This window comes from Oryzias latipes, chromosome 11, assembly GCF_002234675.1.
Source record: "Oryzias latipes chromosome 11, ASM223467v1".
NCBI classification, from domain to species: domain Eukaryota; kingdom Metazoa; phylum Chordata; class Actinopteri; order Beloniformes; family Adrianichthyidae; genus Oryzias; species Oryzias latipes.
In genome coordinates, this window is record NC_019869.2 from 18387007 (window position 1) to 18410872 (window position 23866).

Below are 23866 nucleotides of genomic sequence, written 5' to 3' on the forward strand. Positions count from 1 at the left end.
CAGTAATGAACACTGTGTTGTAAGGAAAATACAGAACTACTCAAAAACAAAAAACAACAGACAAAGTTAGTGTCTACAAAAATAACATCTACATTTCTGATCCTTTAGAGCAGATGTGTCAAACTCAATTGCTAAGGGGGCCAAAGACAGGATGAATGGTTTTTTGAACACACTAAAACTAAACTTTTTAAATATAAATAACTTTTTAATGTAAATATGAATAAAAATAAACAGAAAATATTACGCAGAACATCAATACAAGCCGTAAATAACTTATATTTCCTGTCCTGGAAATATTAATAAAACGAATGCTTTTCAGCAATAAATCAAATTCTGTTTTTGCTCCTGTGTCATTTTATCAGAGCTGGACACCTGGGATCATATTTTGTCAACAAGTTGGTTTGTGTTTGATGTGAGGTCCTGTGTTGTAGAGATTCTCAGGATGGATGTGCTCATCAGTGAGATGACGTCTGTGTGCAGTTTTGTCAGTCTTCATCACTGAGAAGAGCTTCTCACACAGAAATGTGCAACCAAACATGCACAAGGTTGAAGCCGCATGTAGACGGAGCTGGGGCGTTTCTGCAGGAATGGAGTGAATAAACTGTGCAGGTCCTGCAGTGCCGTACTTTGCCTTCATTGTGCTAAAACACTGCAAATCAATCAGCTCCATCAGAATCCGCACTGGTGCAGTTATTGAAGCTATTGTCCCAAAGCTAATTTGAGATTAGACGTCCTCACTCATGAATCAAAACATAGATGTAGACATCAAAGAAAAAGTAGATTTCTTTCATGGATTCAAGATTTACAAACTATAAAAACATGTCTGCCAAGAAAACTGACTAAAGAGACTTACGTGGGTTTTAGCCAAAGAAGAATGGTACTCCTTTAGAACAGGACAACACGCTGAGACAATGGGGAGGAAAAATGGTATTGCTCATGCTGATGCTAAATGGGCAGCCATCTGCCAAAAGGTTTTGGCTTCTCTCCATGATAGGCGTCACCAAAGTGATTAATTCACACAGCAGAAATTCTGGCAAAAATGTAATGCTAGATCACTGTTCCTCAGTGTTTTTCTTCTGTGTGTTCCATTATACCACATTGGATAATGGCATAAAGGTTGAGTTACACAGCCTCTACGTTCATTTTGTACATATTTCACGGATGTAAATTTGTCATACGTGAATATGCGTGGAAAAAGTGAAAAAAGCTGTGGTCTTTACATGACGTTTTCACAAATGTATCAAGTACAAATAAACCACACAAAGCACATGTAAAAATCAATATAGAGCATAAACCGTGTGTGATTATTATGCTGTATGCGTGTAATTCATTAATGATTTTAATGTGATATATGTGCCGTATATGCCACCACATTTAAGTTGTCCATCTGTGGTACATGTGTAAAAAGTCCATTAGACATATGTGGAGTTACGTGGAATGGTTGTGAAAAGCCACAAATTTGTAAATTCATCTTGCAAAACTTATGCCCAACTCCGTAAGATTTATATAATAATTGCATAGAAAATACTCATAAGCTACGTAATTCTTAACTGACTAAAAAAATTTGAACAGCTCGAAACGGAATTCATGTTAAGACCCATCGGCCAACGATGGATTGACGAACGCAAGAAACACTTATGACTGACAAATATCATATTGAAGTTTGATACGTGGAAAATGCGTAAGATGTACGAAGTGGCTGCGTGACATGGCCTTTACGTAGATTGCCAAAGCACATCATTACTGTAAAGCGTTGCATATCATCGAAAGGCTGTTTTTCTCTTCTTAATATTCAGCCGGAATCACGTTAATTGTGTCAACAGTTGAAGGGCTACGGTAGTCGAAATAATGTCAACACTGAAGCTAAAGCAAGGGTGTTAAAGGGTTAACAACTAATTTGCCTCGTGTCAAATAAAGCTGGTAAAAGTGATTGTCATGTAATCCATTCCGTGTCACTGCAGAGGGCTGGGAAATTAAGATAAAAATGGAGACAGAGCCCTTTTTAGGTTGATAAACCTTAGTAAAAACACCCACCGAAGTAGGGAAGGATGTGTTGAGGTGTTGAGTTGTAACGATGGTAGATTGTTTTAGATGTCAGCATCAGAGATGGAACTTTCCAGATACATCTGTGGGTGCAGACAGGGTGGGATGGAGTAGAAAGTCTTTGAGTAGAAGACCTTGAATGTTGAGCCCTAGTGGGCCTCACAAAGATACTTAAAACTTAAAGTTTTAGTAACGGAAAATGTAATTTTTGACAGCAAATGCTTCTTTTGTGATGCACACAGACGTTCAGAGCGATGATTGTTATACGGATCGTTTTTTCTGTATACCTAACTTAAAATGATCATCATCATGCCTCTTCATTATAGATAAAATAAAATATTTTTTGTAGGAATTGTAGGGGTTGTATTTTTGGACCTCAGGAAAGCATTTGATTCAGTTAATCACTCTGTTCTTCTTACCAAGCTCACAAAATGTAATTTCTCTTATTTGTTGTCAGTTGGATTGGATCATATCTGCACAATCTATATTAATTAACAACTGCAGGTCTTGCTCTCTTTGACTAACCTCTGGAGTCCCCCAGGGTCAATATTAGACCCCCTTTAATTGAGTCTTTATATGAATGATTTGCCCCCTGTTTGTCCTGAAATTGAATGCTTGATTTATGCAGACGACACGATCTTTTTTGTTCATGGTTGCACAAAAGACACTTGCAGCTAAACTCACTAAAGTAAGGCACGGTGTTACAACTTGGTTGCATGACCAGTTGGTCCCAGGCTGTTCAGACTGCAAAAATAAAAATACTGGAAGTTACATACAAACAGGCAATTAAAATTATGGATAAAAAACCAAAACCCTATCACTGAGTGATTAAAAAAAGCGAATTTTAAACTGGGACATTCTTCACACAGAAGATGTACAGTATAAAGTATTGCATCAACTGGCTCCGGATCTTCTGGCAGAGTTTGTCCTTCAAAGAGACGACCTTGTGCGTGTGACGCCAGGCTGGAGCACTTTACTTTTGGTAAATCGTCCTTTTAGTAAGGACTCAGTACCTGAAGAGAGAAAACTGCAAACATTCAAGCCCTTCACAGTAAAAACTTTTAAAATATTAAGGTTTGTCAACACATACCTGTTTTCCCAGCTGTGATTAGACGTTGTGTTGTTTTGTGGTTTTAAATGTTGTTTTAATCATATGACGTGATGTCATATCTTACCTATTTACCGTGTATAGCAAGTGTTTTTATATGTATTTATGCTTTTTTACATCACAGTCAGGGGACAACAGATGAAAACTAGCCTTTGGCTAATTTTGGCTCTTTTACCCATGAGTAATCATGTGTGTGTGTGTCTGTTGTGTGTGTTTTGTTTTTTAAACTGCACTTTTAAATAAACTATTATTACTGTTACAAAGAACTGTAATTCACAGGTTCCCAGAAAGAGTCATGCTGGATTCTGGGTCATCTGCTGACTCTATAGATAATGAGCAGCACTGGTACAGAAATTATTGTGTGTGTTAATTTTTATAATAGCTAATATGATTAAATAACAAAAGTACACAACAACATCAGCTGGTCTAAGAGATAATTTCAGAATTACTTAATTACTAGAATTACTTTAAGCCTCACAAATCCAGAATGTTTAAACCCAGAATTATTGGAAATTATTTTAAAGAATCAGCTAGTCTGCGTTCGTTGCATGGATATAAATTCCTTACTTTGTAGACTGCAGTACTGGGTTTCCCTGTCTATATGAAATGTTAGCTTCACTTGTTTAAATTTTAATGGATAGATGAAGCAAAGAGGATGCAGGCAGGTTGGGTGCTGAATGTTTGCTTTCCATCCTGGCATGAATCTGACCGTCAACACGGCAGGCGAACTCTTGGCTGCTTATACTGCCGTTTCCCCACATCGTCCCATGATTTGTGAAATCCTCATTTGCATCTGGAGAAGGACAGATGTTGAGAGGCTGGATTTCTGAGGTGTTTCTCTTTCACTGTCAGCCATTCAGAGTATGAACATTTAGCTTCTCTTCCCCAAGGCTCCTTGCTGTTATTAGACAGGTTTTTAACCCATCTCAAAGGTTGCCAGCAAATTCTCTTTCATCGCTCCCCTACTATGTTTGCCCCCCAGTACCCCTCGCTTTCTCACTCTGTGAACAGTGTCCCCCTTGGCATGCCTGCACAAGAGTCCATTAACGTGAGAGCCAGGTGAAGTGTTTGTCTCAGGGAAGGTTGTTTTTCTCTCCTGCTGCAGTCCCTGGCGGCATCGCTCCAGACTCCCTGACCTTCACTCCTCTCGACGACATGATCTTCCTTAAGTGGGAGGAGCCTGTGGAGCCCAATGGTCTTATCACACAGTACGAGGTAGGATGTCAGTGTCTGTTTTATTTACCCACCATCACTGCCTCTGCTGGAGCACTGTCATTCAAACAGGAGGAGCTTAGTTTGCTGCTGCTGCCCATCAGTGATCCTCCCTCCCCAGGCTTGTTTCTCCTGGTCCTTGTCCAAACCCTGAGGAGGATGGTGAGCCTCTGGAGTGAGGAGCAGCCATTCTTCACAGTTCATGGGTTTTACTGTACATGAGGCTGAGGCAGGCTTCAGGCTGTGATTACATTTGAGACAATTCTAATTGCTTATTTGCCTAACACACACTTCCATAAGGGCACCTCTAATTCATTATGGATGGACCCGTGGCAGCTGAAGACCTTGTGAACATTTACCAAAGCAACCAGGATTTAACTAGTTTATTTAGCACCTTATTAAATAAACGCAACCCAACCCACAAAACCAATGTAGGAAATAGGGGATTTCTTCACTCTAACTAATTAAAAGTTTAACAGCATAAGTAACAGGTACAATATTAATTTATTTTTAAAGCTTATATAGATTTCCCTACAGAAACGTTTGGATCAGCTAGAAAAACTAAGCCAATTCTTTAAGTGCTGCGCAAAAATAGCAATGCAATATTTTTGCCCTAAAGAAAAGAAGTGTACGTCTATAACCCTGTGGAACACCGTCATTTACTTATATGTTTAAAGGATTTTTCACATTTTTAAACCAGATACTTAAACATCAGAACAGTGTCTTGACTAATTGAAAGCTTTTCTGGATCAATGTCCCTCCTTCATCCCAATTACAGTTCTGACCTCATTATTTGTAATATAATCATAATTATGTAATTTGTAAAATAACATGTTTTAAAATACTTGGTTACACCAAAAAGTAAGATGTTATAGTACTGGATTACTTTTGTATTATAATACTCCCAGCTCTAGTTTTAAATGAATAAAGATATTATGAAGATACAACAGAGCACAAATAGGGGGGTCACAGATACAGGATGTGCTGGAGCAGCAATACCAGCTAAAAAAAAATACAGTATATAATAACAATAACATTCTATGTATTTTCTATAGGATTTTTTAAAAGCCTTTTCTTAACCTCAGAATTTTTATATTGTGGACAAACCATTTATAAAATGTAGGATTTTACAAAAACAAAAGCAGTTTTTGTCACCTGACCACTCATGTAGTCACAGTTTGAACATGAACCTTCTCCAAAGATCGGAAGAGAATGACTTACAAAAAGCGATTGAATTGAATATCTCGTTGGAGCCAGATGTAAGTCATTTTCTCATTCGCTACAGTTCTTATATACAGTCGATGGTGTGGGCAAATCTGTGAGCACTTATGAAAGATGTAGAAATAAGGTATTTTTTTATGTTTTAACCAAGAATTATATATTTTCTTTTTACTAAGGAGCTGGATTGAACCCCCTATTCACGAACAAAAAGAGTTAAAATTAATCCTGGAAGACTGACTGCTATTTGTACAGCTTGTCTACTTTGTATCCTTAGTTTACTGGAGAAGATAATACATCAAACAGGAAAATAACAATGAAGTAATAGTTTTCAGTCATAGTTGTCACCTTCAACATCTGCTCCTGCTTTTTCTTTGTCCACTAAGCCAGAAAAACTGCTTTAAATCAGGGCAGCGGGACTGAAGAATGGGCCTGCTTATCAGTGCTAACTGCAGCATTAGATTTATTATATCTGCTGCGAGATGACATCTTTTTGCTGCACTTCTAGGATTGGGAATCATTCCTCAAGAGAGGGATTTAAAAAAAAACCTTTTGGAAAAAAATCTGGGTTTTTCAACCCCAATACAGGGCTGCCATCGGGTAATTCAGCTCAGACAGAAGATTTTTTTTATATTCTTATCACCGTCGACAGTTGTGGTTAGAAAAACTGCTGATGCGTCTGCTTAGAGCGTCAAAATCTCATGTTAGAAAGCGTAGGCGCTCACGGACGTGATTAACACCTGGCTGCTGATGTTTCTCACAGATGCTACACAGCCACAAGAGCTTGGATGGTTTTGCACTTTTCAGCTGAACGCACACTTTCAACTTTCTTCATTTCATACCAAGACGTTTACCTGCAAGTGATTTAGTCCCAGAAAGGACACAAACCCTGATAATTTTCATTCTAATTAGTTTTAGAGGTGTTTTTTCTTTCACAGTGCGGTGAAGGATGTGCTTAGAAAGATGGATGCAGGGCTGGATTTAGCCTGCTCCACTAGGGGGTGCAGGTGGAATATCAACAGGCAAGTCTGGGTGTTAGGGCGTTATATCCTTGAGCCCATAAACTGCTCAGAAAACCATGGTATCACCACATCAGTTCATCTATGTCTTATAAGTTTAATGTTGAATGCTGTTCCAGACACTACCCGCTGCATTTACCACGCTTGGGACAGGTACAGGACACTTGTTTATGCCTTGTTGAGGCTGCATTTATCTTTATTTTGTCCATTTGTCATCCATCTTTATGTTTTTCACGTTTTTGTTTATTTGCTTTTTTTTGTAATTTTATTTTTCTTTAGTTAATTTTGGATTTTTGAGGGGGTGTTATGGCAGGTGGGTGGAAGATGGAATCCAAATGCAGACACTACGTTCCAGGTAACAAGTTTTATTTTGACCAGAGTGAGGATGGCAGGCTGGCAGTTTTGCAGGCGGGCGGGCAGGCAGACAGGAAGGCAGGCAGAATCTTGGGAGGGAGAAACAGGCGGATTAGGACACGTAAAAAGTAAGTAGCAGGTTCGTGACCAGGTGCAGGTGAGGCTCAGGCTCTGGATGAGAGCAGGCCCACAGGATCACAACAGGGGGACAGCCACAGGATTTGTGGGGGCATTGCCCCCCCTTGCCTACGGTGGCTGAGAGGTGCAAGAAAAGCTTACATTTAAGATTCAACAAGAACAAATCCCGATACAAATTGCCAAAAACTGACTGACAAAAAGCAATTCCGTTACAAATGACCAAATCCAGAAACACAACAACGAAAGCGGAGACACGGCTTCTCTAACACAAAGGGACGTAATGTAAAATCAATCGTGTATGTTTTTTTTTAAAGTTATTGCTTGCTTTTGTTCATTTTTTCTCCTTCTTCTGCTGTCGTGTTTTGCACTTGCCAGCCGGCTGCTTAACGGAAATACCCTTAATACTAGAGGTGACGCAAAAACTTTACCTTGCTAAACATTGTTGTAATTTTTATTTTAGTAATACAATTGAAAAAAAATGCTTATGGACTGTTTCATGTATTTACAATGTTTACATAAAATAAACAGTAATAAATAACTTTGAGAAATCATAAACGATTGGTGTAATACTAGCCGTGTGTCTCCGCTTTTGTTGTGTTCCTGGATTTGGTCATTTGTAACGGGATTGCTTTCAGTGATTCCATATTTGGTCATTTGCGCCCGGATTTGCTTTAGTGTTTTCAGGACTCTGCAATTTGTTCCATGATTTGCTGTTGTGATTTGGTATTTGGCAATTTGTACTGGGATTTGTTGTTGTTGCATCGCAAATGTGTCTTGCTCCTCTCGGCCATCGTACTTGCATGACTATATCCAGCCTTGGAAGGATGGTGCTTAAATGTGGCCTCATAGGAAGAAGTGATTCTTTATGTATGGTTGAACTTTTTAAAAAACCTATTTGGACCATGTGGTCTCCTGGACGCCTCCCTGTGGAAGTGTTTCGGGCATCTCCCACTGGGCAGAGGCTTTGGGGGATGACCAAGGACACGCTGGGGAGATTCTGTCTCTCGGCTGGCCTGGGAAGGCCTCGGACTCCCCCCAGAGTACCGGTAGTTGGAGGAAGTCTGGGGAGCTTTGCTCAGACTGCTGCCCCCGTGACCTTGTCACCATCATGGATGGATGGATGGATGATTGGATGGATGGATGGCAGACCCCTTTAAACAAATTTGTCTCTTAATGTCTGCAGATCAGCTATCAGAGCATCGAGTCGTCTGACCCGAGCATCAACGTCCCTGGTCCCCGACGCACCGTGTCCAAGCTCCGCAACGAAACCTACCACATGTTCTCAGGTCTTCATCCCGGAACCACCTATCTGGTGTCGGTCCGGGCCCGGACCGCAAAGGGCTTTGGGCAGACGGCGCTAACCGAGATCACCACCAACATCTCTGGTGAGGCTCCCAAATTTGTGCTCACATGCTTAAGCCACAAATGCAGTGCAGATCTTTTTTTCTTTTTCTTTTATCCAGTAAAATGTTTCTTGTCAATTTCTGTAAAAAGACAACTTAACAAAAGTAGAATAACTTGTGTGATTGAAACGCCTCTGCGTCATTAAATTTAACAAAAGATCTTCAATCAAAGAGAGTCTTGATGAGCTTCTCTGGTGGAGAGCAGGTTCTTATCAAAGCTAGCAGGTTTGGGTTTGCTAGTATTCCATTTCAAAGGGCCAGATTCAAACCATTTGGATGAAAAAACATATTTCATTTGTAAAGTAAAGTAAAAGTGTGTCGGTCTCAGCACATCTACAGCTTTCTAGAAGATGATTCCATATTTCTTTTTATCAGCCCTGCTTGACTGACCATAACACTGGACTGCAGTTCCCCCCCAGCTTCTTCCTTTCACGGTGAACCCTGCTGTTCTGGCTGAAATGATGGCCCGTGTGGGAAATGTCAGGATTTACAAAGCAACCCACGCTGTCGCATGCTCTCCGCTGGCGGAGCTGTCAGAGGAGCAAAACAACTTCTGCAAGCATGAAATTGCAAATCTCTAACATTAGCCCCCCCTTTTTTTAAAATAAGTCTTTGGATTTAACAACCTGACCTGCAGAGGCCCCGCACAGCAGCTTTTAGCTGTCTGTGTGCTTCGCTTAGGCTTTTACAGCTGCAGAAACCTCCTGCCTTCATCCCTGTTTATCTGTTGCAATTGGCTTTACCAGCACTCCAATTAATTCACTTTGTGTAGTAAACAAAAATGAGAACACTCGACCTCATTGTCCTCAGAGATTTACTCAGGTTGTGCAGCGTAGGGATCTGCCCTAATTATAATACAAGAGTCTCTTGTTTTCTTCTGTTCTTAGTCATCATCAGTCAGTCAGGTGGGGGGCCTGCACACATGGGACACATGTGCGATAATGAATAAAGATAGCTCTCTCTGCCTTCTCATGTGGGGCTAAAAGACTAAAAGCCTCAAACGTCACAACAGAAATTCAGCTCCAATCCCCTTGGAAATCCCTAAAAATGCCTAACCGTGGTTTGATGGTGGCCTCCTTTCTGCTCACAGCCCCAGTGTTTGACTACGAGGATGTGCCCTCTCCGCTGAGCGAGTCGGAGAACACCATCACTGTGCTCCTGCGGCCCGCTGTCGGGAGAGGGGCTCCTGTCAGGTACAGCCAATCTCCCACACCACCACAATATGGCTTGTGTGATGATAGAAAAACTTTTGGAGTCTGTATTTGTCTGTTTGCAGTCACTATATGCTTTTCGTGTTTGTTTTTTAAAGCTGCCACAACTCAGAAATGGGGAAAAAAAATGATGCAACTGATTATAAACTTCAACCTCCAGTTGATTTAACAGTTTTAGTGCCTATGACCTTAATGAGATTGTAAAGCTTTGGTCCCACTAAAGTGACCCAATCATGAAAGTCTGGTCTGTTGTGAGCTACACCCATTGACCGTATATGAAAACTGGATTGAGTGACCCCTCCCTCTTTTGGTTCCAAACAGAAAGTACCCACTGGTTCCAAAAATGCAAAATCCCATACATTTCTTTAGTGAAATAAACAGATATTACTTAATTGTTTTACTTGTCAGAATAACTATTCTTGCTCTGCTATGCAAGTTAGTTAAGTAAAAAACTGACCAATCCGGTGCCTCAAAAAAATTTGTGGTCTCATAATTGTTTGAGTGATAGATTCTCCTGAGCCCAGTTTCAAGTGGTAAGGATGTGACTTAACACCAAGCTCACTCCTGATTGTCGAGAGTGGTTGCCATAGAAACGTTGACTCAGACCAACTCTGACCAATCACTGCTTACTCTGACGATGTCTGCTTCGAGAATAGGGCGTCCATATTGTAAAAAAAAATGGGGACTGAATTGGCTTCGTCACGCTAATATTTCATTAAAGGCTCAATCGCAGGTCAGTGAAGGGCTGCCCTTCACTATGTTTTAGGACAGGCCAGTATAGACTGCTTTAGACACAAGTGCTAACTTGTGTCTTTTAAGTTCATCCATCCAATTTATCAACCTGCTGTATCGCTTTTGGGAGTCACAGGACTGCTATTTGAGTTTTTATAAATGGTTTTTTGATTTAAAATGGTTTATTTCAAGCAATCAAATAGAAATAATACACAAAAAACAATACAATCATCAGTTATACATTCAAACAGTAACTAATCAAACTTAAGATAATTAGACATATTAATAAATATTGCTTGAAAGGGAGTGGAAGGAAGCGAACTTATATAATCCCACCCCTGTCCTACCGTAACCATTTTATTACATGATTTATCATTATCTGGTTCCTAGCTTTTATCAGACAGAGTTAAGAATCATTAAGTGTCAATAAAGCACATTACAAAGAAAATTGCTTAAATTATTTTGTAAAAAATATCTGTTAGAAATCAACGTGGCAATGAAGTGTCCAAAATATATGCAAATTATGTTACTTATAAAAGTCAGTGTTATGATTATAAAATAATACTATATCAGTAAAATAGACATAACACTGTTTCAGAAATTTTCATAGCAAAATTTGATCAAGTATCAAAAAAGCACATGACAAACTTGGCTATCGAGGGCAAAGGCGGGGTATGCCCTGGACAGGTTGCCAGCCTGTTGCACGTCTTTAAAGGTGTTATAATATAAAAGAAGTTTTAGCTTCAGGCCATGTCATACAGCCACTACCTGAATTTTGCCCATTTTCCATGTTCAAAATTTTGGTCTTTCGTGATACATGATATACGTAATTCACAAGTGTATCTTGCGTTCGTTAATATGCGCAGATGTTAGTCAAGGGTTTCAGGTCTTTACGTGAATTCTGTTTTGAACTGTTTACATTTTTGGTCAGTTCAGATTTACGCAAATTATGCATATTTTACATAGTTCAATTATTGGGTAAATCTTACCCATTAGAGTGTGATTTTTGAGAACTGCATACGCAAATGTGTGGCTTTCTACGACCATTTCTATGACCATCATGTCTAGCAGACTTTCACACATGTAGCACAGATGTACAGTGATCCCTCGCTATAACACAGTTTACTTTTCACGGTTTCGCTACTTCACGGATTTGCATCATGCATTGTGTTCTGCATTCTGATTGGCTAAAAAGTCACTCCGCTTCTTCTCTACCTGTGCGTCAATAACGTTTCAGTTTAATATGTACACGCATGTAAAACAGCTTGCCAAATTTACAACACGTACGTGCAAATTCTCTTGCAATTTCGAGTTTCATTAAAACTCATAGAAAAAAGAGCGACAACAACTGCCTATCGCTATGTTCTTCTCCCGAACAAACACACCTGCACCGCAGGTTTCAAAAGAAGAAAACACTGCAGAGTGGAGTCAGGATGCAGCGGCTCAGTCTGAAGAGCAGTGAAATACACCTGAGTCGCTATTTGTCCGACTGTACTTTGTATTTTTTTCATGATCATTTTACTCGGGTTGCGGTGGGCGGGGCTAATCTCCGCAATTTGAAGCCTTCTGTTCACATCGATGATTAAAATTATTATTATTTGACAGTACAGTACAGAATTTATTGGTTAAAAAAACGTTTCTAAAGTACTTTTATTTGTGAAACAATTGCTCGAGCCTGTAAAATGGTTTGTTCTTTCTTTTCAATTTATAATAGAGTATTTAATTGAATATTAATTGTAAGAAAAAATAGAGGTTTCTACTTCACGGATTTTGCCTATCACGGGTTCTTTTTGGAACATAACCCCCGTGAAAAACAAGAGTTTACTGTATAACTTTTATATCGCGTAGGCTGCGCCCATATCATGTTAAAATTATGTAATTGACACACAAATCACTAATGACTTGCATATCAACAGTCAGTCAATCACGCATGGATCATGTTCTACGATGACTTACTTGTTCTCTGCGTGGTTTATTCGTACTTCTTTCATGGTTTTAACATATTTCAGTCGTAATAAATTTGTGCAAATTTAACATAAAGACCACAACTTTTCTCACTTTCTCCACTTGTACCAATTTCCATCCGTGCAATATGCGCAGTATGTACATATCGGCTGTGTGACAGTCTTTTTTTGATGAGCAACTGAATGAGACTTGGAAGTCCATGGTCAGCAGAGCAGAGTGGGTGTGGAACAAAAATCCCTGTAAATACAGATTAGATAGAATCAACAGATAAACTAAAATAACAAAATATTTACATAACAATGTTTTTTCTTAAAAATAAATCTTTTAATCATTAAAATGAAATGTTAAATAATTTAGCATCTTTTTTAAATTAATAAAAAAATCTTTGGACCATTTTCATTACAAGTTATCTCCAACATAAAAAGATGTCTGTCTTTGTAAAAGAAGCTAAAGTAGTGAAACATTTTTCTTTCCTCCATGTGGATAGATCTAAGCATGTTTCCTCCTGCAGTGCCTACCAGGTGGTGGTGGTAGAGGAGGATGGCTCCCGCCAGGTGAGAAGGAGGGAGCTGGGCACCGTAGACTGCTTCCCCACCCCGAACTCCCACAGCGAGGCCCAGGCTAAGGGAGCCCCCCATTACTACACGGCAGAGCTGGCCCCCAGCAGCCTGCCAGAGGCCACGCCCTTCACTGTGGGCGACAATCACACCTACAACGGCTATTGGAACAGTCCTCTAGACCCCACCAAGAACTACCTCATCTACTTCCAAGCTGCCAGCAACTTCAGAGGGGTAAGAGGAACAAAGATCCATGTGGGAGCTTTGATCCTGCACTTCAGACGTAGCACTTTTATGTCAGCAGCCCCCTCAGTCATTGCACATCAGTACTGAATGAATCAGATGGCAGGAAGCAGTTTGCTTGATTCGTTGTTCTTTCTAACAATGACTTGACTGGTTCTGGCTCTGTATTGAAACGCCAATTCTGAAGCAGAAACAGCCTGATTTATGCCTTTAGATTATAACCAACGCAATTCACGTTTTATTTTCTTTATTGTCAAGTCCCCATGACATTTAAGATTGGACAAAATTTTAAAAAAATCTGTGTAGTAAAACAAAAGATCTCATTTACGTTTGAACAATATTAATTAAAATATTTAATTAAAATATTCATTTTAGATCTTAACTTCGGAAACAGATGTTTGATTCAAGATGGAATTGGAGATTTGTAAGAGATGAAATGTTTTGAATACTATTGTTAGAGCCCATGTTAGCATAGTAGCAATGTAGGGGAGTTTATTCCTCCTAAACTATGGTCATTATGAGCGTGATTCATGCGGCGGGACGTCCAGTTTTAATGTTAAATCAATGTTAATATGCGATCATGGTCCTGTGGCGTGTTTTTAGAGTTTATATATGTAGAATTTGGCAAAGACTTTGCATCTCGCCAACTAGTTAGGAACTTAGCTTAGGCCTGTTATGTGTTCATGATCAATCTAGAGCTGAAAGTGCCATTCATATGCAGCTCCTGCAGTAGATGGTGAAGATCCTCATATTGGAAGAGTCTCTGAAATGTCTCATGAACTCAGACACGGAGATGTGATTACCGATGCTCTAAACCTGATCTCTCAACATCATCCGTGTCTTTCATGCGTTGACATAAATATATATACAGATATACAGCCAACGCTTCCATGCAGTGATAAGACTAAAAATGCTTGACACTAGCTCCTCCCACACACATCAGGAGTCATTATTGGACAAGTGTTGAGCAGCAAACTGTACATGCGTCAAAAGAAAGCCAGCGACCACGAATTTGACGCGCAAATCGCGTTCAGTATTAACACAGAATTAAATTCTTTTTCAGGGCAGATGTAACTTTTTTGGATAATTGAATAATGGTCAGTCAGAGGGTTGAGTTGCAAAGCCTTACCCTGAAAAAATAATGTTTGAAAACTCAGGTTATGGACACGGTGGTGCACTTTGACTGACTGAATCTATAACAAGTGTTAATGGTCTGTTATTCCTGGCATCTTTGCCGCATCTTGTCAAACTAATGAGCTCATCTCATTCTTTTACCCACAGGAGACCAGAATAAATTGCGTTCGGATTGCACGCAAAGGTAAGAAATTGCAACTGCTTTTATAGGCATTATTGTCAGGGGTGTGCTGAAAATGGGGACAGCAGGTAATTACTTCCGGGTAAGCAGAATTGTGGCAGGAGATCCATTTAGAGAGAGATTGGTAGTGTGGATTCCAAATTCAGCGGGCTTTTAATCCAGTCTGTTATCCAACCATAATCCACGGCAGAAAGTATTCAGTCTCACCCAGAGAGTCAGATGTTGGTACAGTCAATCCAAGGCAGATTAACCAAAAAACAAGCCTAAGAGGAGACTGTGATTCACACCTGAAGACATAGCTGGAGAGTCTCTGATTGCAGACGACTTTCAGACGATGCTCCTGTGGGATAAGCCTGATACAGAAGCAGTCACACAGGTGAGGGGAATCATGTGAAATACCTGTGAGCTCCTCACAGGTGTTGACAAGGGACAGGATCATGACAGGAAATGATTAGTTTCTGTAATATTTAACTACTACTAATATGTAACTACTGTTGTATTTAAGTTCAAAAAGCTTTTGTCAGGTTAGTTTTTAAGCAGTGGACAAAGGATTCTCCTCTGTTTTCACATTTTACCCGGTACACGTCGGTTTAACTTACTGAATTACTGGACCAGACACCAAGATAGTTTACTGCAAAGAACAAAGAAGGAGGACAGTTCACCATCAGTTAAAGTTCTGGAAAGTTAAGGCGGAACAGCCAGAGGACTATCTGTCTTTAGGGCTCTTTGATTGGGGGAAGAAGCGTGGCTAAAATATGGTCGGGTTGAGGGTTCAATCACACTCTCAACCTAGACTGCATGAGAAAAACAGCAGAAATGTGAAGGGAGAGCAATCCTAGAGCATTCCTTTTTTTTCTGTCAAAGACATATTTTCAAGCTTCTTTTCTTACAAATCCCCCACCTCCCACTGCAGACATACTTTTATATACCTCTTTATTCGACAGCATGGCTTCAGTTAAGCTCTGTTCCACCCAATGTTAAAGCTCTGCTGACTCTAAGCGAGCACAGCTTTTTTTGTGGTTCTACTGAAAGCATCTTTTAAAGTCGCAGCGTGGCCTACTTTTCTGGATATCATGAGATGACAACCTGCTTGTTTCCATGTACACAATTTATCCGATCATTACCTTTTTTCTCAAGTTTTCGGATCTTTCAGGTGACACCTAGACAGAATAAGAGGGTTATCCTGGCTTAAAATAAGGTGGTGGTGTCTGATGGTTGGCTCACACTCACACGTGTACCTAACTTCAGCTGCTGCAAAAACATTTTAAGTTGCACACTGCTTTATTAGATGCGTGTACATAAAAAATGGACAAGTCTGTATTAATTAAGAATCACAGTTGCTAAACTCTTTTTACGGAACAGACTGTGGCAGAGCATTTGACCCTTTGGCATCTTATTTGGAAAAACCTTTTCAGACACTTTAATCAAAAATGTCTCGATTTGAACCATCAGGGTTGCCTTATGGTGTATATTGTTGTAGTGTTATACATTAGACCATAGGATTAAGATGTTAACATATTAGTATTTGTGTGGTAATAAGAAAATGACTATTTTGTAATACAGTGTACAGTATTTTCTGGTGTATAAGTCATGATTTTTTTTTTTAAAGTTTGGCCAGGGGTGTGACTTATACTCAGGAGCGATTTAATTGTGATTTTTTTTTTCTTTAACACAAACATAGACTCATATATTTGTTATTTTCCTACTAACAACCGGTTGACCCTTTAGCGGTTGTTTCCCACTAACAACCAGTAGAGGGCACTGTAGGTGGGTATATCAGCATTTGATACTGACAGAAGCGTAGAAGAAGAAATGCTATCTAAAACAAACATAGAATGTAATCGTTCTCCTCCTAAACTAAACCATATTCTTGTTTGGCCCAGAGATCAAAAGATCTGATGTACCCAGACAGGTAGACTTGTTTAACGATATTGTTTTAGAACTCTTGAAAATAAATAAATCTGATCTCCCAACATAATCCGTATCTCCTTACATTGAAAACAAGATATACAGTAAATGCTTCCATGTAGCGACGAGGCTAAAAGCTTGACACTAGCTTCTCCAGACGCGGTGGGAGCGTCTACTTTATTAATACATTTTTGGCCAAATGTTGAACAGCAAATTTGACATGAATCAAAAAAGGCACTGGACACAAATTCTATATTCACAGTGAATTGCATTCACTGTGAATATAGCGTTACTCCCCGCTTGGCAGAGTTGTTTAGGAGCGTTGCATTATTCTCCCAAAAGTACGACTTATACTCTGGAGTGACTTATATATAGTTTTTTCCTTTTTATTATGCATTTTTTGGCTCTTGGGACTTATACTCCGGTACAATTTATACTCCAGAAACAATGTATAGTTAGGAAGTAAAGCGATATTACAGTCAGTAACACTAGGCATTGTATGTTTTTTATATGCAGCTATTCAAGTAGAAACCAAGTTACAGCCTGGTATCAACAATCATCAATACGTATTGGAACTGCAAAGTTTTCAATGTTTCTAATTTATTTAACAATAATTTTTATATGTAAAAAAATTACAAGAGCTAGAATAATTACCCATAAACACTTACACAAATCACCAAGTTTTAACCATAAATTAAGGCTGCAAAGTGACTGAATACATGTTTCTGTTTTATTTCATGATACTCAATAAAAGCCCTTTAATGTTTAAAAACTACAAAAGCCAATTACCCTGAAACACTTTCCCAAATTTTAACCACAATTAGCTATGTAAAGCCAAAAATTTGTTTGTGATCTATGTCATGGTGCTTTTCTATTGATGCAATCAAAAAGAACTGAAATTGTGAATGAATGTTTTCTGAAGATAATCAATCATAACTAGGCACTGGATTTTGTTACTTGAAGAGAATCTATCTGATCAGAACCGGATTTCAAAAACTGTACAACTATAAAATGAATGAACTCAGTAGGGGTGGGATTATATAAGATTGCTTCTTCCCACTCCTTTTCAAGCACTAAATCAAGTTCTATTTTTATTATAGTTAATGATCACTGTATTTAATTAAGCAAATGTGATTTAAGTGACTTTTTTGTTTTGTTTTATTTACTGTCTTTTTAATCTGTGTTTTCCCTGGAATGCCCATTCTTCTTGCATGCATCCATTTTTGTCAGATAGATTTCATTGGTTTACATCTGCGCATGGGTAACAAGACAAAGATGTATGTCACATGACACCCTAGAGAAGTGTTGCGTATCCAAGGCAACTACTGTTCTTACTCATTTATTACAATCGAAAATTAGCAACAAAGTTTGTTCTGGAAACACTACGATGGTTAGCGTTGTAATTGTAGCGAGAAACAGACAAGTGGCAGTTTTGAGGTAACAAGAAGCTTGAGCATGGTATTTTTTGTCTAAACCATCACGTTGGTTTAGACAAAATTATTGGATTATCTGTCTTTACCGCTATAAAACTTCTGCACATTAAATATTTAGACTCAAATGTCTTGGAGTCCTGGGGGATTCACCTGGGAGACGTAATGCTCAAATGGCAAAAAGTAAAAAAGAAAAGTAAATTTGACAATAACCAGATCGATAAAGTCCACTGACACCATGACAGGTCATAAAGTCCATGTCAAATGCCAGTGAACCTGCGAGAAAGTAATTCATAGGACTCATGGGACCACCAATTGATATCGACTTTGTCCAGATTCCATCACTACTTAGTGTATTTCTTAGCACGGTGGCCATTTTGTATTGGTGTCTGAATTACTTATTCAAAAATCCAATTCCCAGGAAATTTCCGTGAAGTCACTGAAAAGCTACTGTGCATTGATGCTCACTTGATTGGCGATCATAGACCACAATGCATTGCATTTGAACAATTTGTCACAAGAAAAAATATTTGTAAGTTTATTTTGTATAAATCATCCAGGTTTTCATAATCAGAACCCAAAAATTGTATAGATAGTCAGTAAATGTATGTTTATACAAGACATTACTACATAGCTACAAGACTGGGTCCCCCTCTTCCAGTCCCCAGCCTTCATAAAATACAGGCTTGTGTCAGGAAGGGCATGTCTTCTCATGTTCTTCCTAAACACCTGTGTAGAAGAGTGCAAGCTGACTGGCTGTGGCGATCCTTAATGGGGTATGCCGAAAGGTGAACAACAACATACTTCTGCAAATCGGTGATGACATATTTAGTTTACAGTAAAAAGCATAAAGTAGTGAGCAAGTGTCCAGATTGCATCAAAATCCAGGTCAATCAATAGTACAACACTTTATTGTCGTTTAGGGTTTAGGTAGAAGTGAGGGATTTTGGACAGAACCATACTGCCGTGCACTAGTCTAGGATTGGAAAAGCCTTTATAAAGCTAGGATGAATTCGAACTCTTCCAGTTACTTCTTTCCACATTTGTACATTAAAAAAAAGTGAAAGAAACATGCTCCATGCACACTGAAATCTCCTCCAGGGCTCTGGCAGGTTTGAACCCCCCCTTCCTGAGAGACGAAGCAACCAGGGTTCTTGATAAACAGACACTGAATGAAGGATCTCAGTTCAAATGGGAAATGGAGGAAATGTAGTTTTCCCCATCCCCATTCCCATCTGAATGGAGCTCTGGAGAAACACTGGCAGATGAACAGGAACCTTTCTGCTTTTACTATTTCCAAAGACAAATGACGACATCAAAGAGGGCCGCCGCTGCCAGCATGTCATGTAAGTGGAGGGGGTGGGTTGCAGGAGCCCTCTTTACTGCTGATGAACATGTAAAAGGCGGCAGGCTGGCCCAGAGGACATGCTGATGCTACGCTCGTCTCAGAAGAACCGTAAGACCGTTCCTGGCTGCTTCCCATTTCCTATTAGCTTCCCGCACACAAAGATCCACGCCAAGCCACCCTGGCGGTGGGCGAGTGTTGTTTTTATTTGGGTTTGTCCTGTTTCCTTTTGGCACTCAGCTGATTGTGTTGGTGCTTTTGTCCTCTGATGAAATATGACTAACATTGCCTGGCATTGAGAGCTTGTTCGTTACAAACACAATCCTCCAAAAAGAATCATCATTCTGCTGAAATAAAAGATGTTTTTTGTCACGCCAGATCAGCCTGTGAAAAGGGATTTTTTCATCCAAAATGAATGCAATCTCTTTGCACCAGAAATTCCCAACTTGTTGATTGCTTTTTTTCCCCTCTACCTCACAGTTAGGGAAACAAATTTGGATGAAATGCAGTAAAACTTCTCGTTCTAGAGCTTTTCAGTAAAAACAACCATAGAAAAAAAAACGGTTAAAACTATTTTCTATTGCCTGGCTCTACAGCACTTTACAAGTATCTATAATGTAGTCGTCCTAATAACCAATTTAATGAGTTTAACTGCTGTTTTGATTCCAAATAATACATCGTAATGTGTAAAGAGATGAATAAATCTTTAAAAACAGCACAATTCAGTGCTGTAGCTCACATTTGACATTTGTCAGCATGTGTTCAGATTACACTTGGATTGTTTCTACATTTTAAAGCCAATTACAATCACTTATGAACATTGACAACCATCTATCCAACATATTCTTTCAAATTCAGATTCTCTGCTGAATCCTGACTCTCCTTAGAAAGATCTAGGTCTAAATATGAAGACCAATTCTCCTTTTCTTGGAAGACATAGAAAGGGTTGGTTTAACCAAAGTTACTTTCACACCAAGCGTGATTGGTACGGTAGGGTCATCCAGTGTACAGATTCAATCAGAGGTCTGTTTGGCACGAATCAGGCGTGGAAGTCTAGCGGCAACGTCTTTTGGGCGGCGCAACAATGCAGCGCTTGAATATTTTGTCTCGCCACCTGATATATTTGGGATTCAAGTATCTGAACTTTGGTGAAGAGTTAGGTACTTACCTTTGGTGTGTGGTAAGTTGATGATGTAAACAGCGGGTGGAGTCCAAAACCAAGGTGGAGTAGAATCTTCTCCTGATATTAATGATATTTTTCTCATTTGTGTTGAGGCAACAAACAAAAAAGGTTCTCTAATTTTATTCTTATTTTTATATTTTTCTTCGTTGGGCTAAAGTTGGACAGCAAGTTGTCAAACTGAGTCACAGAGAGACAGAAGTACAGCTGAAACTGTCTGTTATTCAGACGCCGATCCTGCAGTAAATGGTGAAACTCACCATTCTGGGAGAGTCTCTGAATGATTTCATGGACCCAAACATGGAGATGTTCATCTGTTTCATCAAACCCTTTTGTAGAGCTCTTTATAATATATAAACCTGATCTATGATGATATAAACCTTGTCAGTGTCATTCGTTTCTTTCATGCGACGACTGGATCTAATCTCGATGAAGTTATTTTTTTCGTAATAAATTCCAACATCAGGATGCTGTTGTTGGTTCAGGACATTTTAGTTAGTCAGTTTATTTGTGCACTAGTCATCTCTGGGCTATTTATGGAGAGTAACACAAAACTTCTTCTGCGACCCACCCCTCTGTATCAGAACCAGAGGCAAGGTTGTGGTTAGTGCTTAGGAAAGACGAGACAACCAAGTGAATTGTCCGGCAAACATGAAAGAAAAAAGCAAAGGTGATTTCTACACAACTGAGAAAGAGGTATATTTTTAAAGAGCAGCTACCGATTAAAGGAAATTTCAGAAGAAGCTCTGAATTACTGTAGGTGAAGGAAACAGAAGCTGGTAGCAGCAGGTTGCTATAAAGGTGACTCATGATGCCATTATCATCCTTCAAAATTGAGCTTTCCATCCAACACTTCTGTGTTTAGTTCTGGTAATTGTGGACATCTTTTGTGTTCTTTTCCCTGAAAAACTCCTGGTTGAGACGTCAAACCTGAGTTTGTGCGTTGTTTTCAGATCAGAACAGGAGAATTAATGTCTGTGTTCCTGCAAACACTAATGCAGCCCCGGCTCCTCTCCACACTTTTATCACCATTTGTTTTTGCATGCCTTTTTCCACACAAAATGTAAATGTAAATGATTGCCTCTTTCAGACCAACAAAATGAAATGTTTTCTTCAGATGCATTCAAATTCTCCTGGACCCACAATTCATCTACATAAGACAGTGTTGTGTCTGGCGGCCACACTCCCACACACTATGGGACGGGTTGATGCAGCGCTTCCTGGGTGATAAATTGCAGGGCAGTGCAGGGATATTACAAATGATTATAAAACAAGTCACCCACCATGTTTAGTACACCTCCATTGGCCCCGGGGGCTTTCTGCGGATGACCACTGCTGGATTATTTGGTGCAATAAAATTTACTACTATAGCCAATTTCTAAATATGTCCCCAAAGGCAGAATGACTCAGCGGCGTGATTTGTGTGATTGCACCAGGTCTGTCAGGCTGCATTGTCTGCCAGGAGCTGCAGTCTGCAGCTTATCAGCCAGCTTCCTGCTGCAGCGTGTGGTCACACGTCTCTACAGTGAGAGCGAGAAGTTCCACTCAGATCCTGTGAACGTACAGTCAGGCGCCTTCTTCTCCATACTGAGATGTTTATGAATAACCCTGAAAGGCAAAACCAAACAGCATTCAGGCTCCCAGTTTTAAGGAGAAACTCAGAGAAGCAGAAAGGAAACAGGCGGTTTCGTGTAACTGGGATGCAGACATGCTGTGATGGACTGGAATTCAGCTGTAAGAACATAAATCTAGGAGTCTCAGATGATCACTCTTATAAAAAATACTGACAAATATCTATCAAGATATATTTTCTCAAAAACTAATAAATCTCAAAATTAATTCCTCTAAAAGTACTTTTTTTTTCTTCCAATTTCAAGCAAGCACTGGAAAAATCTTATTTGGAGAACAGTGTGAAGACAAAAGAAGAGCATCTCATCAAAAAGCTTGAACATCAAGTGTAGAACATGGTGGTGGAGGGTTGATGGTTTGGGGTTGCTTTGCAACAACACAACCCCCAAACACCCTATAGCCATTATAGCAACCCTACAGGGATTGGCCAATATGGGTACTGCAGGTTTTTGGGTTGTCTGGGCCCGTGGAGAGTCATAGACTGGACTGGCTGCATATTGATTACCAATACAGATTACTGGTAATTTTTTATCGTTGATTTTTCTCAAGCATACAATTTTTTTTATCCCAAAAACAAAATACCATCAAAAATTGGTCAGGTAACAACTTTAAAGTGAACAATTAACAGTACAAAACCATTCTTTCTAAAAATCCTTTACTTGTGCCATGCTGAGTTGTGCTAAACGCACAACTCGTGGCTCTTCTGGTCATGTGACTGATGGAATATTTTAATATTGCTGTGGTCGGGACAAAAATTGGTGATGTTCAGCTATCTATATTTCGGTACCTTCATATCAATACTCCCATCACCAGTGAGGTGCTCGTTATGGCTCCTTACTGATTGCATGCAAACGCTGAATGCACTGGGTGAGTGAGGCTGTACATGAGGGGCATGCAAGGAGTGGGACTAGCATTATTGGGCTCCTTTTGCAGTGTGGAGGATTTTAGGGGGTTAAAAAATTAAAAATTACCTGTGTCTCACCTATTTCACCCTTACTTACCTTTACGTGCTGTTTACGTGTTCGCTACGACCTGTCAGCCCTTAGAAACAAATGGACATTTTCGCTCTACAGGCTCAGTGATTGGTCTACAACCTTGTTACTTTGTGTGTGGCACCTGTGTGATTTGTACAGGTTTGCCCATTTTTCATCCCTCAGATAGCCTATACTCATAAGGGCAGTTGTGACTAAGGCTTAGGTCAACCATGATCTACATCAGGATATTTATAAGTCAAATTAGAAGCTGTGTTCATGAAGTTTGGTTGAAACTGGTTCCCACATCAGAAAGATGCCACAAGAATGGGTTAAAAAGAGACAATTTTATTGCACCAACATCTTTAGTGCTTCGGTTTTAACATCCTTCATGTTTGTCAGGTGTGTACCTTCAGTCTAAAAATAACGTATCATTTTGTCCTTATTTTGCAGCTGCCTGCAAAGACTCAAAGAGGGCTCTGGAAGTTTCCCAGCATGCCGAGGACATGGGTCTGATCCTGGGGGCTTGTGCTGGAGGCTTGGTGGTCCTGATCCTGCTGCTGGGAGCCATCGTATTCATCTTGAAGAAAGGGTGAGTGTTTTGTGAGTGTGCCGATGGGGTCAGCCTACTTTGCAGAATATGCTTTTTTAATTGCCCAGGCCGTCTCAAGAAGTTAATCATTCTCTGTCCCACTTGGCAGACTTCTCTATTGAGGAAAGCATCTGGCAACAAGAGTAAATTACAGCTAGGGTCAGGGGAACGATCAGGCATTACCGCTAAACTCTCCCACCAGCGCCTCGGCCAAGTTTTTTGTGTTCACCTTGTCTTCTGGCGCCGAGGTCTGCTGCTCTCATTTACAGTCTGCAGTCGCTGGCCAGGTTCCA

At 39.7% G+C, this 23866-nt stretch overlaps 1 protein-coding gene across 6 annotated transcripts in view; it reads left to right on the forward strand.

The window, feature by feature from the left end:
- LOC101162459 (receptor-type tyrosine-protein phosphatase U) overlaps positions 1–23866 on the forward strand; it is a 202605-nt gene that overhangs the window by 132837 nt on the left and 45902 nt on the right. For all 6 annotated transcript variants that reach the window (XM_020707229.2, XM_020707225.2, XM_011481072.3 and 3 more), the window contains exons 9-14: positions 4257–4366; positions 8276–8477; positions 9586–9688; positions 12915–13194; positions 14485–14521; positions 23435–23573. In XM_020707229.2, coding sequence (XP_020562888.1) covers positions 4257–4366; positions 8276–8477; positions 9586–9688; positions 12915–13194; positions 14485–14521; positions 23435–23573 — 871 coding nt within the window. The remainder of the gene's footprint in view (positions 1–4256; positions 4367–8275; positions 8478–9585; positions 9689–12914; positions 13195–14484; positions 14522–23434; positions 23574–23866) is intronic.